Source organism: Mycetomoellerius zeteki, unplaced genomic scaffold, assembly GCF_001594055.1.
Source record: "Mycetomoellerius zeteki isolate Tzet28-1 unplaced genomic scaffold, Tzet1.0 scaffold156, whole genome shotgun sequence".
Classification (NCBI taxonomy): domain Eukaryota; kingdom Metazoa; phylum Arthropoda; class Insecta; order Hymenoptera; family Formicidae; genus Mycetomoellerius; species Mycetomoellerius zeteki.
This window is the reverse complement of record NW_017256511.1, coordinates 291365-307370: the sequence shown is the minus strand read 5'-3', so window position 1 is coordinate 307370 and position 16006 is coordinate 291365. Positions and strand designations below refer to the sequence as shown.

At 30.6% G+C, this 16006-nt stretch overlaps 2 protein-coding genes across 2 annotated transcripts in view; both read right to left on the bottom strand.

Annotated features, from left to right (window-relative positions):
• Positions 1–3843: 3843 nt before the first annotated feature.
• LOC108720894 (uncharacterized) lies at positions 3844–6278 on the bottom strand. Its single transcript, XM_018445162.1, has 7 exons — positions 6209–6278; positions 5939–6112; positions 5462–5664; positions 5236–5389; positions 4872–5140; positions 4543–4761; positions 3844–4448 (listed from the first exon to the last, which is right to left on the bottom strand). The coding sequence occupies exons 1-7, from the start codon at positions 6255–6257 to the stop codon at positions 4395–4397; spliced, it is 1122 nt and encodes a 373-aa protein (XP_018300664.1). The 5' UTR covers positions 6258–6278; the 3' UTR covers positions 3844–4394.
• Positions 6279–12327: 6049 nt separating this feature from the next.
• The window catches only part of qless (decaprenyl diphosphate synthase subunit 1 qless), a 41910-nt gene continuing 38231 nt past the window's right edge, over positions 12328–16006 (bottom strand). Inside the window, exons 5-8 of the mRNA XM_018445154.1 lie at positions 14566–14655; positions 13810–13941; positions 12845–13039; positions 12328–12700 (exon numbers count right to left, since the gene is read on the bottom strand). Coding sequence (XP_018300656.1) covers positions 12479–12700; positions 12845–13039; positions 13810–13941; positions 14566–14655 — 639 coding nt within the window. The 3' untranslated portion in view covers positions 12328–12478. The remainder of the gene's footprint in view (positions 12701–12844; positions 13040–13809; positions 13942–14565; positions 14656–16006) is intronic.

Genomic DNA, 16006 nt, shown 5'->3' with positions numbered 1-16006 from the left:
TGTGCACCATGATTTACTTATTCCGTTTATTGAACTTTGCAAATCGCATTACAATAGCTCTATATAGTTCACACACAGATCAGATACAGTTGAAATAGAAAGAATCGTTTTATTTACACATGAATACATGGAACTTGTTATATGTATTATAAATATAATTATGAGAATCTCATATATATAGAATCGCATATACAATATTAAATTTATATATTCTTAAACAGTTTTTTTCTTTCTTTTTCTCTTCTTTTTGTGCAGCAACCTTTGTTGCGAATGCGTTTGCATGCATTCGATGCATCTGGTTTGCGATTTTATTTAATCTGTTTTGCATTTGTTATCATATACATATAATGTGTAATGCCTGTTACATTTTATATTATTTCCATATTTGTTGAGGGTATATTCATATGCTTTTTCATGTACTTTTGTATTTGTTGATGGTATACTTTAGAAAATCACTTCTATAGCGTTGATAGCTAAGCTGCCGTATAATAACGAGAAAGAGCAAGACATTAAACCGATTGTTCCTTTAGTTGATCATTACGTATTGTTAATATTATGCACCAGAAAGATACACATTCACGTTATACACCCCTGCGTTTTGAAATGTGTGTTGTGTATGTGCGCGCGCGCGCGCGCGCACTGTGTGTGTGTGTGTGTGTGTGTGTGTGTGTGTGTGTGTGTGTGTGTGTGTGTACACATACATATGCAGCATACAATAAAAGCATTTAAAAGAATAATTTTGAGAGAGAGAGAGAGAGAGAGAGAGAGAGAGAGAGAGAGAGAGAGTCGTTAATTATATGAAAAATGAATTCGAAACGATAATTAAGTTTAGAAGAACATTGTACGCTATATGACGTATAAGCAGTAGAAAGTATGCAATGCTTTTCGAGTTATTTTACTTTCTATTAGGGCTTGTGTCCACGATGTTAAAACTGGTTTTAAAAAAATCTTCATACACACATGAATAAATCCAGATATATTATATGTTTCTTTAATTTATGTCAAGATTAAAATGCAGAATTAACCACTTAAGTTCAAACTTTCAAATATAGTGTGTATTTTTTCTGAGCATCTAAATTGTTGATTATTAATTGTTCTTCTGATATATAATGATCTTATTCAGAATAAAAATACTTGTTGGCATTTTAGCAATCTTTCGTAGACACAAGCCTTTGGATATATAACTGCCAGTTGTATGAGTTTCTTGTGAGAATGAGTTTACGCTTATCAAAATTGTCCTCATCTCATTTCTTACACTTAAGTAGCATAATGTACTATACTTCCCTTAGCTGTAACGTATGTTATTCCGGTTACATGTATAATTCTGCTGCTGTATATTCCCGATTCCATATCCGCAGTATCAGTAATGGAGTATTGTATTACAAAGAGAGAAAGAGAAAGAGGTAGCCGCAGCGACGAACGAATCGCCAACAGCAATCAGTAATTTAATTGAAACGACAAAACACTCCGTACACGCATACCATAGTGCTCTTGAAACAATTTCGTGGATGTGATAGGTTTTATGTCGTGAACAAATGACTATAGAGTCGCCGTTCAGGAGAGGAAGTCAAGTGTTTTACGCGAAGCGACTACAGACTGTTCTTTTTTTTGCAAGGAGGACAGCCTGCAGGACTTTACGTGAAGCATTTCGTATGTACAAAATCCACGAAGATAACATTACCTTATAGTACATACAAAAGCAATAAGCATCGTCTCGCATTTAGCGCGTCCTTCGTATTACCGCAAATGCGAACATCGGAAATAAATGATATCATAGATCATAATCTACTTATTACCGTAACAAATATTGTGCGCATTCATTAATCATTAATTATCATAATTTACCGAACAAAGAGACACGATATCATCGTGAATCTTTTAACAATTAACTCTTGCGCATTATTTTCACTATCTTATAATCTTAATTTAGAAATACCTACAATGCGGCAGCCAAAGAGAAGAATGTTTTATTGTCTTTTAAATCAGGACTTATATGAAATCCGTGCAAGACTACTTGGTCGCTCCATATATGATAATATACACACAAACATAAACATACACATTCCTTTCATACAGAGTACGATATAATTTATCAGACAGACTGTAGTGTTATAAATATATAGTAGCAAGTATTGATTGTATTGTACGGCGGCTCTAGTCGAACGAATATACCTCCGTAATTGTCACTCTGTACAGAGTGATTTACATTACTTAATTTTAACTTAACGTCGGTACCTATTAGACTATTGTTTACAATTTTTTTTAAATGCAGTTTACCTCAAAGATTATATTTTCACGCCCGGTAGATATATACGCACGTGCGTATATACAATATATTATATTACATATACACACACACATATATATATTATTATGTATACATATATATACTGCGTGTGTAACAGCACATACAGTATATGTATATATAAATAGCCAAGACATTACACTTTATTTTACACCTAATATATACAGAAGAAGAGAATCCAGTAATTTTATTCATTTATACTATTATCGTTAATTATAATTATTATATATTAAGAAGACTATTAATTTATTTTCCGCAAGCCCTCATTTCGCCCTTCTTTCCGATTTAGATCTATTATCTCGATGTGTGCGACAATTATCCTTTAGGGTGCAGTTACTTTGTACATACTTTTACCTGCGATTGTATATATACATATTATATTATCTGCGAAGAACATTAAAATATATATTTTAATATATTACGTATAATGAACTACATGAAATTATAATCTTATTGTTTGAAGTATTAAGACTAAATACACTAAATATTTAATAATACTGTTGACCCTTCTTGAACATGTCGTCTTGTTGTAACCACTGATTCAATAAAATTAAGACAATGTACAAATGCACGTTTAGTGTAAAAAAAGTATATCCCTTCTGCAGCACGAAGAACATTTGGTACAGGGTACAGTGAGTCAATACGATTTCGTAAATGGAGCAACTTTATTATCAAAGAACATGTAGCAACATTGGCGTAACAACAAAATGACAGTGTAATACACTTACTAATATTTATATGAGGCATTTAAGGCCAAACAGAATATAATTTTGTTTTGTTTTATATTAAGTGTAAACGCACGCACAGTTCACATATAAATCTATCAATATGAACTATCATTCATATATCGATAAGGAATATCTTCTGTAGGAATATCTTTTGTAGAAATATCTTCTAAACGCACCTCTAACAGTGTTTGTACTTAATTTAATACAATTCTTTAGGTCGCCATTTGAAAATTGTCGATAATAAAATTATGTGTGTAACCGTTATTCAATAGAAAGACTTGATTCACAGCTTTGTGTGGAAGATATACATCTTGGAATGTAGCAGATATAAAAAGAACTCTTGTTATGCATCTAGTAATATAAGCAATATACAGTGATGGCAGAAAGTTCTGTAACGGTCAAATATCTTGGAAAATAATGATTATGGAAAAAAAATGTTCAATACAAAAGTTTTAGTAATCAAGTGGTCTATTATATGGTTATATTGAAATGATTTTCATGTGACCTTGAAGGATTTTGAAGGTTCGTAACTCAGGAAGATCTCAAGCAAAAAGGGTTTGTAACCAGTGTTTCGGAAACGTTTTGACACCAGTTTTAAGAAAATGTAATAGAAAATATATAGGAGTTTCCATTTAAGATTTCAAAGTTGACCTTCACGGTGTCCTTCAAGGTCACATGAAAGTCATTTCAATATAACCATATAATAGACCACTTGATATACTAAAACTTTTATATTGAACATTTTCTTCCATAATCATTATTTTCCAAGATATTTGATCGTTACGGAACTTTCTCCCATCACTGTATATAGGTTTTCAACAATTTTATTGGTACGCAGTCCAGTCTTGAAAAAATAGTATATAAAAAGCATTTCTTTTTGATCAATGATCTTCTAAAACATTCATTGAAATTGATTCATAAACCATGAACGTCTTAAAGTTTAAGTATTCTTATACATATATATATTTATCCTCATGTACAAGAATTTGTTCCGAATCATTCTTAAACGTCACTGTTTGACTAGTCATTTTTAAGGTGCGAAAATGTTCTGTACTTGCAGAACTAAGTTAAAATTAAGTACGTTAATTGCTACTTTATCACATTGGCAATAGGCCGTCTACGAAATATCCAAATTTCATATATATGCATTTTTCTAAAATCTCATTCAGCGATATTTACTGGCGTGTAAAACGTCAAGTAAAGATGTATATAACGTGTATAATAGAATATATGTAACTAATATAGAATCCTTCTAGGCACAAGGTGAAAACGACGCTCGGCGTCGTACCGTATCCAGTATTTGTAGCATCTTCGTGTAAAAGAGAATCGATATTCAAATTCGGCAGTCGGTATTGCTAAGTTCACAGAACCAAGGAATATGGAAAAATCCTCATGCTTACATAATCATTAAGTACCTGTAAATGGAGAAAACAGTTTTGTGAACATTCATCTTTACATACATGTGCGTTTTCTCTTCGAAACTAATTTATGAAACAAACGATAATTTACCTCTGTAAGAGCATCTTTTGTTAATTTAGGGTACAAGTACATAAATCCCGTAGTGTTCGATAATTTTCCGGGCTGTAAATACAAGTGCTTATTATATAGAAGTTCTTGATCTATATATGGGGACAGAGGACTATTCTCCACTCCATCTTTGCGACATGCTTCTGCCCAAGGGGCCATGTGTTTGTCATTTACCTCCTCGACAACAGAGCTCATATCAGTCTATAAAGTATAAGGATAAAAGCAAATTATATATATATTATATATATGAAATATACATACATATATATACATAAAACACTTTAAAAAAAATAAAATAAAAACCTGCATACTTTAGCCAGTGTAGATAGCGCAGTGCCCCAGTAATCGTGATTAATATTAAACAATTCCGAGACTATAGCACTGATAGAACCCTGAGTAGAATCTCCTTCATCCACGAGATTATATGTCTGGCCTATTGTTTCTGGTCTGTTAGCTACGTGCCACATAGCTCTGACAACATCCCTCACATGAACCGTATTCATATGAAGATACGGTCCCCAGAGTAATTTCATCATCTCTCCTAAATGCTTATAAACTGCACCCACTACCAGTCTTGGTGCTGCAAGTTACCAAGATATATTCTTTTCCTTTTTTTTTTTAATTAAAAAGAACACAGTTTTCAATAAAATAAACTACGAGAGAAATTAGAATTACCTAGGCCATTTCTGTCACCACAACCATATACAATAGCCGGTCTAAGTATGGTATATTTCAAGTCTGGTATGTTCTTGAATTCGTGTTCCACTTGTAACTTGTATTTTGCGACAAATGTCCATGGTTCTCCGGCGTCATCTTCTTTGTGAGGAGTCTACGTGACATTGCACAATGATCAATCCTGAATCCATATTCGCGTTAAAGTATATGGCATTCAGAGAGATACCTTTTCTGAAGCGTTAAGATTGCCGGAAGATATCTCCACGTAATGCAAGGCTCTAATCTTTGCTGCTTGCTGGGCGCAGTTCAGACTCAATTTGTAGATACCTTCTTTATACACCGGATCTGTGAGACCACTCTTTGTCTCTCCAGCACAATTGAACACATAATCGATAGGCTCGTTACAGGAAAACGCGTTTTGGCAGGACACTACGATAAGATAAAAATTATCCTTTTACAGATTATCATTTATATTATATTTTTTATACTTTATGATAGACTGAGACATGCAACAAATTAGTGATTACTCTTATTATACAGAGAACAAAAACAATAATAAATAAGGAAGAGAAAGGGAATGTTAATTATTTTTTGAAGCAAATATTAAGACTTGAAAAATTCTTTTTCTTTCAATTATATAGATGTAAATTAATTTATCCAATGGAATTCCTGTTCTTTGATATTTATTCCTGATTATAATTACCTATGTTAATCAAGTTAGCGCTCTTGAATTCGAGCAAAGGATGTTCGAACACCCGCTGGTGATTCGCATTGAGCCATGCAGTCTGCGGTGGTACTTTGTCCACGACTCGCACGTAGGATACCAGATCGTTATCCAGCAGATACCCCACGAGATTGCGGCCGATGAAACCGCACCCTGTAATCGCAAACGGATAAAGGTATCAGCCGTCACCGTCTTATCTCTCTTCCGCTCCGCACAGCCGGCATATAGATATATAGCAAGATACCTCACCTCCTAAAACGATCACTCTCGCTTTCTTATCACAGGTGGGCGTTGCCATGATCGCTTATCGTTTAATTAGTCGACCTTTCGTTTCTTCGTCGATGCGCAGTGTCTTTGACGGAAGGATCGTCAGACTGTTCGCAGCTGGTCAATGGCACTTTGGACGCACCGCGCTCTCGACCGGTCTTGCCGTCTTGCCGCGCTTGCCGCTCTCCAGTTAACTACAGTAAAGTGACTTTAAACTACAGTTAACCTAAAACTCTAGCAATCCAAGTGACATTGGCTCCTCTATACTTACGACTTGTGCACTTCGAATTACGTAGGTAGTCAACATATAAACTTTCCCAGTGGATAACACATCCACGGTTTTGGTTCTTGATTGATTTTCGAAGTTGACTACTAGATCGCAATATGATATAATTATATATGTTTGGAGAAATGTAAAAAATTGCTCATACATAATTATGTATAATTTATGAGTAATTTTTTTTATATTTCTCCAAACTTGATTTTCCTAAAATAAACAATGAGACAATTATATGCCTTCAATTATTTTTTATGTTTTCTCATTATTATTATTTTTACACTAAAAAATAATTTTATAAAAGAAAAAATTAAAGATGGACATTATTGATGGATTGACATATTTCATATATAATTATACATGTTTCCCATATATACAGAATTTGCAATATCACCGCAACATCTCTGCAATATTGCTGCAATATGCAATGTTGCTGTAGTGTTGCTGCAACTTTTGTGCAATTTTGTGCTGTAGGGGTTATGAATATTTATATTGCATATGTATTATTTATATGTATTTATATATATTCAACATGAAAAATTTTTTACCTGGATTAAAAAAATTATTTAGATATTTAATATACAAATTAAAAAAAAATGTTCTTGTATATGCTTTATTTCCCAAAAAAATGAAGATTTCATTATATATGTGTGTGGATCAAATTAGGTCAAATAAGATTAAATTATACCTGATGAGATTTAGTTTTTAGATATAATCAGATGTTCAGAAATCTAGCTTGGCTTCACATGATGATGTGACTTCGTCAACAACATGTGCAAATGAGATATAATACGCCTTTAACTGCTATCTGTGTCTGATGTTTAGATTACATTTACTCTAAAAATATGTGCTATTTTAATTTCTCTCAGGTTTTCCCCTTTGCAGGGTTGAGGGGTGAAGGGGGGTGAGAGTCGAAGGTTAGAGTTATCTGACTTTTCATGTAAAGCGGTGAAATAATTATTAACTTTAACTGTAAATAACTTTTTAACGAATGACGAGCGACGGCTAAAACTTATTGGAGGTCACTCAGGGTCATGACCTTGACAATATATATCAAGGTCAAAGTCATCAGGGCTGACTCCCCTCATCGGCATAATTACCAGAATCCCATACTAATTTTCATTGTCGGTATCTATAAAAACTTTTTTAATGAATAACAAAAATTTAGTTGTGAAACGCAGCGCAAAGCCCTGTACATCATAATTTTGTAAAAATTGTACATCATAAAAAGCAGAAAAAGATACAAAGGCTATACTCTAATTTTCATTAAAAGACGTTTAAAAAATTTTTGGTAATTTATTACTTAACAGAGATACATAACAAGTATTAATATTGTAAATTTAATAATAGTTTATTGTAATATTGGTTAATAATATTGATTAATAGATATTATTAAACAATAAATATTAAATAAATATTAATTAATTAAATAATAATTTATTACGTAATACTCAGTTTCTGTATTTATGTAATGACTTGTTACTTTCAAGATTTGTTTGTCATTTCTTTTAAACAAAATAGTCAAATATTATGTGACATGACGATAAATAAACTTAATCAAAATAAAATCAAATTTATGAGTAAAAAATTATGTCAAGAAAGTAATATAATTTATTAGAGTGTCACTCAATTAGTTAAAAGTTTGTGAGTGACACTCTAATAAACTATATTACTTTTTTGAGTTAATTTTTTTATCATGAATTGACCTATCTATTACTGTTATTTTTTATCTTGAACTTGATTTTTATTTTAAAATCAAATTTATTTAAATTTCTTTGAACGCATTAGCTTACATTTATGATCACGTCTAACCGACATGAGAACATCGATCTAATATGAATCAAATATAAATTATTGCTTGTTCGAATGTTTCTATGATACATAAATTTGTGATTAATAACATAAATGTATACTTTCTACAATTAAATATTATAAGATTTTATTTAATCTTATTTTATAACAAAAATTGGCATTTAGGGAAAGCTAATGGACAGTAATACGAACAAATCAAGAAAATTCAATAAATATATTTATTTTAAAATAGAAACATTAGCATTTGCATTATATATTTACGTATTGTATATTCAACTTATCATAAAAAATCATCTAGTTAAAAAAAAGGTATAGAACAAAACATGAAGAATGCAAAATATGCATATATTTCGTATTCTTCCTTTCGAATTATTCAAATATATTTGATACTGCGCTTTTGTTGCATTTTTAAAGGTAATTGGTGACAAAATCTGAGATTGACAAAATTTATTTACAACACTACATCCATGATCATATATTTAAGCTACATTCTAGAACGTCCTCTAAAAGGAAACTTTACTACTCGTAATATACAGTACATGTAACATATATTATTATATCACACACACAAGTAATATTTTCCTTAGAGAAAATATTTTGGAATGTAGCCTTAGTATTTAAGAAAAGTAGAAAACGGATATGGAATAAACTACATTAGCTTTTGTAATCCGTATTGGTCAAATTAATTACTAGCTCACTAATTAGTAATAGTTTTAAAGATATTATGCCAATTTTCGTTTGAGATGTCCATAGAAATATTTAAAAAATATAAATGCAGAATTCTTCATAAGCTTTGATATATAAAAAAGGGAAATAGAAATATATAATTTACAGCAATCGGAAGAAACATAAAAATAAAAAGTAAATCTTGTTGATAATTGTTTAAAAAATAAATTTTAATGAAAAAATAATTTGCATCTGTTTAATTATAAATTATGTATCCTAGTGATTACACAGATTGTTCTGACGTACATGTTATATTTTTGGCGACTCACCTTGTGTATTAAAATTGTGCACCTAAGATGTTTTGTAATAATTAGTTGTGCTTAACACAACCTAATAAGTTGTTAATATCGAAAATTTACAACTACGATCTTATCTTTTCGAGAGATAATCGAAAACTGAGAATGTTTTCGATGTCCGATACAAAAATACGTATAGCATCATGTATTTAAGGTCATTAGTACATATATCTTAATTACTAATAGTCAATAAATATTATCATTTAATGTATAATTAAATCGACTTTACAGTAATTTTTCTGTTTTGTGCCTAAAAGTGTCAAGATAAAGTCATCGGAGAATTAATATTTTATATGTATGAGATATTCACTTCTTGTATCAAAATACGGGAATCAGAGTAAAATTTAAAATATTTTGTGAAATTAATTTTGAGATCACATTACCTTTATACTTTTATATACAAAATATTATTAAATATAAAACTTTAAAAAGTTCACTTCTTTAATAAAAAGTATTGAATATAATGATCGTAGAATATTCGTGAAACGGGAAAATATATTAAATTTTAAAACAACCTGTGTGTGTATATGTTCAAAAAGATATATTTTATAGTTTCACATAGATATTAAAAAAACTTATATACTCTTTCGAATTTAATGATCCCAACACAATAATTGAACTTATATTTAGCTTAAGATTTTATGATAAAAGTTAATCAACCAACAATATAATTACAATGCGAGAATAGTATTGTGCCATATTCCTGGTATGAACGTTATTTGGAAATCTAAAGATCTTAGTACATTATTTTTCAATACGTATCCAAATCAGAGAAGTCTGTTTATCGTTTCATTATTTTTCAAGCCGTTACAAAAAAATATTGGAAAACATTTTCTGACTCACAATATAATAATAGATTCAAGAGAATAACAATTGATTCGGTCTAAATGAAACGCATACTCTCTTTTTGCCAATTATTATTATGCCAATTTTTATTGGCAGTAGTCGGGAGTGAAAATAGATTAATAAACATCTTTAAAAAATAATATTACATCAAAAGCAATCAGCAATAATTCAGTTTAATATAGGAGGCACTTGTTTAAAAAATGTTGCAGATTTTGTATGTGATAAATTTTCGTTAGATATGTAAATTAACGCAGAATATTTTTCGAATTTAAATTTAAAAGTTACTACTTTTTCCAAACTAACAACTTGTGTGGACACTGAGACAATATCAACATTTAAACAGACGTCGAAAATACGCGTTTCAAAACATTCAAATCTAGTAGATCTGCTTTCTTTGGAATTTTTGCATTGTTGCAATATGTTCTGCTTTGAATGAAGCTGAACTTTAAATTAATTTTTTAACTGTTAAAAATATACCAATAATGTTTTTCAACTTTTGAACATGTAAGAAAATAAACATAAATATATAACAATTAAAAAACTGAACTTTATATAAGGAATACGTATCATTTAATTTTGTTTAAATTGCATACGGTATATGCTTATTCACATATCTGTGTTTTATTGTAAAACTTTCTTGTACTTCTTTGAATATAAACATATTTTAGAATAAATTTTTATACATTTCTCACAATATTTAAATGAATATTGCAAAACATATGGAAGAGATACTAGTTGGATCTCTTTCTTTGCGTCATGTACTTATCCTATTATAAGTCTACGTTTGATCATAATTACACGCTTGCTTCTTAGTTAATGTTCTATTGGATTGTATAACATTTTAAACAATTATATACATTCTCGTCATAAATATAAATTATTGTACACTAGATGTTTATACTTACATATCCAGTAATATTGATATTTTGAGCAGTTCACCTATTAAGCAAAATGTGGCAAAAGTGATTCTATTCTTACTGGATAACATTCTAAATAAAGAACTTTTATTTTTCCGCGCGTACTGTAAATTTCGATGACATTCTAAAACTTAAAGAGGCAAATAATTCTTATTAATTACATGACAGACCAAAGTTAATTTTTGCTAAACTCCTTGGCAAAAAAGAGAAAAAAGATCAACTTGTGGTCTCCTTTGGCAAATATTCTTTGCGGTGCTTTTAGCAAAACTTTAAATTTAGCTGTCAATAAAAATTAGTATTCTACATCCTTATTTATTTTTACATTGTTACTGAGATAGAAATTACTATCCATTTTATCAAAAATATGTATACATTGTATTTAAACGGTCATAGAGACCGAAGATATATTCCTATTGTGTAACGTTAATTCTGTAGGTCTGCTGTTACTGTATATGTATGTTTTTTCAATTTTCAATTTGTTTTTGCCATGCTATAATAAATTCTCATTAAGACTTCTTTCATGCAAGCAGTTTTTCTGGTTTATCGCAATACAATAATTACCACATTACAATATTCAATTTCAAGACGGGGTAAATATAATAATTACCATTACAATACTTGTTTTAAAGATAGGATAATTCGGTTTTATGTATTATTTTTATTTTTGTGCATTATTTTTATTTTGGGAACCGACAGCAACATAATTGTACTATGCGACACGAGAAAAATGCATGCATAAAAGAGACATAACAGAGAGGATTAACGATGCTAATTGTTATTAATGCTAGATTACTTTATTTACATAATCGGTTAACGATTTATAAAATCAGGTAATACGTGATATTTTCTTTCACACACAGGCCAAGTAAACATAATGCCTAGGCACTTTTGTTGTAAAATGCAAATTTTCTGCATTTTTCAGACAACTTGAACATATATATATATATATATATCGATAAAGTATTCTGGCAGAAGTACTTTAGCGAATATGTTACGAGGCTTAAGATATCTTTTTCATTTTTCCTTAGGATGAGGTATGAACTCATGGTCGGCAATGCGATGATACACACGCATTTACGGCTATACGCTTCCGTTATCAATCATGTATCAATATTACATCACCATGAATTATAATGATAAGATAAATTTTCTTATTTAATTACGTTTTATAAAAATTCTCAAATATATTAAATTATTTATAACAATATATAATTCCAACTAGTGATATAATATTGAATACAAAAAACTTTCTTCGATTGCAGCCTCAGCAGTCGACTTATAAAATTCAAGAGAATTGTACTAGCCGTTTCCGTCCAGTATAACTTATAAATACTTATAAAAGTATCTTCTACTGTTTAAATCTTCATTCTTTGCGATGCTATTTCATGCGATTGATGACCAGATCCGCCATAACGATCAGAGCTTTCTGATAAGGACTCTTACTAAAGGACTGCGCGATCTTGCTGGCTTCCACACAGTGCTTCTTCGCCAAGAATCTTGTCTGTTCGAGACCATTGGATTTGTGCACCAATTCGAAAGCTTTCTCAACATCTCCGGGTTCTTGGAAACGACGCATAATCATTGCATTCAATTCTGGATACTGCAACAGTTGAAGTAACAATATTAAAGAGATGTTGAAAAGACCTATCGATAAGTCTAACATAATAAAGTACCTAGTACATCATAGTACGACTAATGAAAAGATTTCTTATGTTATGATTTACTGAACATTTTATATACAAACCCGTTCGCAAGCAAAAAGCACCGGGGCTGTAGCCAGTCCAAGTTTAAGATCAGCGGCCGTGGGTTTGCCCATAGCTGTTGTAGAAGCTACAAAATCCAGAAGATCGTCTACTAATTGAAAAGCCAAGCCAACATTTCTGCCATATTGGAAGGCCATCTCTATCGTGCGGTCATCAACATCGGAAATAATGGCGACCTAAAATAATACAAAGATCAATCGAAGAAAAAACTAGACTAGGCCTAATAAATAAAAATTTGATTATTTATTTTTATATTACCTAAAACAAAATTTAAATCTGATTTTTATTCTCTTCGAAATTCCCTTCTATAGTTACATAGTAATTCCATTTCTGCTATGCCTCAAATATCCTATGGAAATCTTCATCTTAAATTATGTTAAGCACATTTATTCGATTCAGCTTGGACGTCCTGGATCGTATCGAGTTCCGGTTTTTTGCGATAAACATCTCCACATAACTGCCTCAAAATGTTGCAGTAAAAATCTGTATTGACTATCTTACCAGCAGAAACAAGTTCCTACAATCCCCTTGATGGCAAAGAAAATGAGCAACATGGTTTCTTTGCGCTTCTAACTTTCTTCGCTTTCTTGTGAGACTTTACTCTCGCCGGATTTAATTCCTTGTGACCTCTTTTTGTTTTTCAAAATAAAATTAAAACTCAAAAAAGAGCGTTTCATTAAGATTAAGAACATCCAAGCAAAAGATGCTTAACATGATTCGAGACACAAACTTCTAAAGAACGTTTGAGGCATGGCAGAAACGGTGAAGCCGCTGTATAAATGTAAAAAATAATTATTTTGAAAGCGATAAATTATCTAAATATTCAAATTATTGTAGGCTTAATCTTGTTACTTTTTTTATTGATCCATGTAATTAGTAATTATTACAAGTCTCGATGAAGAAATAGACGACGACTTCGTACACGCAACTGCCGATATAGACTCACCGCTTTCATGCAATTGGCAATTAAGCTCGCTGTTTTTCGATAAGTCTTCGTGAGATAGTGCGCGAATCTCTCGTTTTCCGTTTCTTTAGAACCAAGCTGCATAAATTCGCCTTGCACCAAGTCAGCGGTAATCTACAAATTAGTGCAACATACTTAATTTAATGCTTTGTTTAAAAGGATTAAATTTTATTTTTAATTTTAAATTTATTTTAATTAAAAATTTTATGTAACATTTTTTTTCACACACTAATATACGTCAGATATTATTTTTTGATAAAATTCTTTTTTTTTAGTAAAGCTGATAATTTTCGTAAAAAATTCTCATAAATAAGTATCTTTTTGATTCTCTTCTTAAGGGGATATATATATCTCCTCAATGTGCTATTATATTTCTTTATATTATCTTTGTTTATTGGTTGTATCTCTAATTAGAGATAGCATAAAATCTATCGTAAATTATAATCTCTAGACGTTTTAGAGATATCTTGAATTAAATCATTCATTAAATAATTAAATATTAAATTTTCTATGTGTTTACATGGATGTGTGAATGTGACATGATTCATGTATGTCTTACAATTGAAAGCTTCGTTTGTTAAAATACTAATAACATTGTAATAATTACAGTGCAAGTATTAAATTTTCATTAATTTTCGTAAATTACAGATTGATAATTCTGCCATTAAAGTTCTGTCGTCAACAAGGGGGAACAACAGATTTAAAAAGTTATATTGAAAATGTAATTAAATAATTTACCTGACTGATGGTAGAAGTCACACTATTACTCCGAATTTCGGAAAGCATCATGCAGGCGACTAATAAGATGTAATTTCCTGCCATAACCACCTAAGAAAAAAAAAACAATCACTTAAGAAAGATTCTCGTCATTGTTTTATCTTCGTCATTTAATAGATATATCGAAAAGTAATTGACTCTCGTCAGATAAGCAATTAGTGTCCGAGCTGCATCGTTATCCTGTTTAATTGTTGTCATGTTCAATTTTCAATAACCTAGTAGCATAGGATTGTAGCATATGATGCAAATCAGCCTTGATTTAACTAAGATGCCGATTTTTATTTTAAGTATATTAAAATAATAATACCGCGATTAAAAGACAATTTGTATGTTATAGTTTTTATTCCTGAATCGCGTGTTTGCTTTCGTAAAGTATCTTTGAATGTCAAAATTATGTAATACTTCCAAATTATTACAGTCTAATATATTACAGAACATAAGCATATAGCGTCACAGCAACGTGTATTGTCTTCAATTCTATCTTCAATTTTATAAAAGTTAAAATCATGTTAATATTTTCCATCGATATCTAAAGACACGAGGAATAATATAAAATTCCGATTCAATGAAACCACTTCGATTCATTACGTTAACAAAGTTGATGTGGTTCTCCGATTATGATCTATAATAGACATGATTTCCTTTCACTGGACATTCTTCAAATGGCTTCGAGACTTGGTTACGCGACTTAGAGTACAGTAAATGTAATGTTACAGGTGTTTTAAAATATTCTTTGATATTTCTTGGTAAATTCATAAAATTCTTTTTTCTAATTGGTTAATAAAATGCTTCAAGGCATTTATAGTAAGATTTTGACCGCATTCTTGGACGCGCATTCAATTCTATAATTTCTTTTGGTTTGATTTTAATTCCAACTTTAAAAGAAATTTATTTCTTACATTGTTATAATGTGTTATGTATCGCAATTTATTTATTACAACGATATATCTTATTATTTACTTGTTGATCTTGAAAATGTATTTACGCGCGGGCGTGATATCGTTGATGGAAAGTGATTTAAATCGATATAATGTTAGAAATTTAATGTCATGATAGACCGGACGCAATACCGAATGATAAGTTTTATTAACTGTACCACACATTCAGTTTCGGCCTATCACTCTGCGGTCGGTGAATTCGTACGTAAAATGGTTGATGAACACATCGCTTATAATGAGCGACGCGTCGAAACCACAACATATCGTCGGCTCTTAACGAACCGTAGCTTACTCTGTTGCACCTTGATTTCTAAACTTCCTTACACATCGAAATCTAAAATTAAGACACCACATTAGCCAAAGATTGTCCCGCGCTTTCTACTTTTTTTTATCTACAATTTTAATTTATCTTCATAAAATACTTAAAATTCCTGCATTTTATTTCGATCTTGTGAAGCTATCAC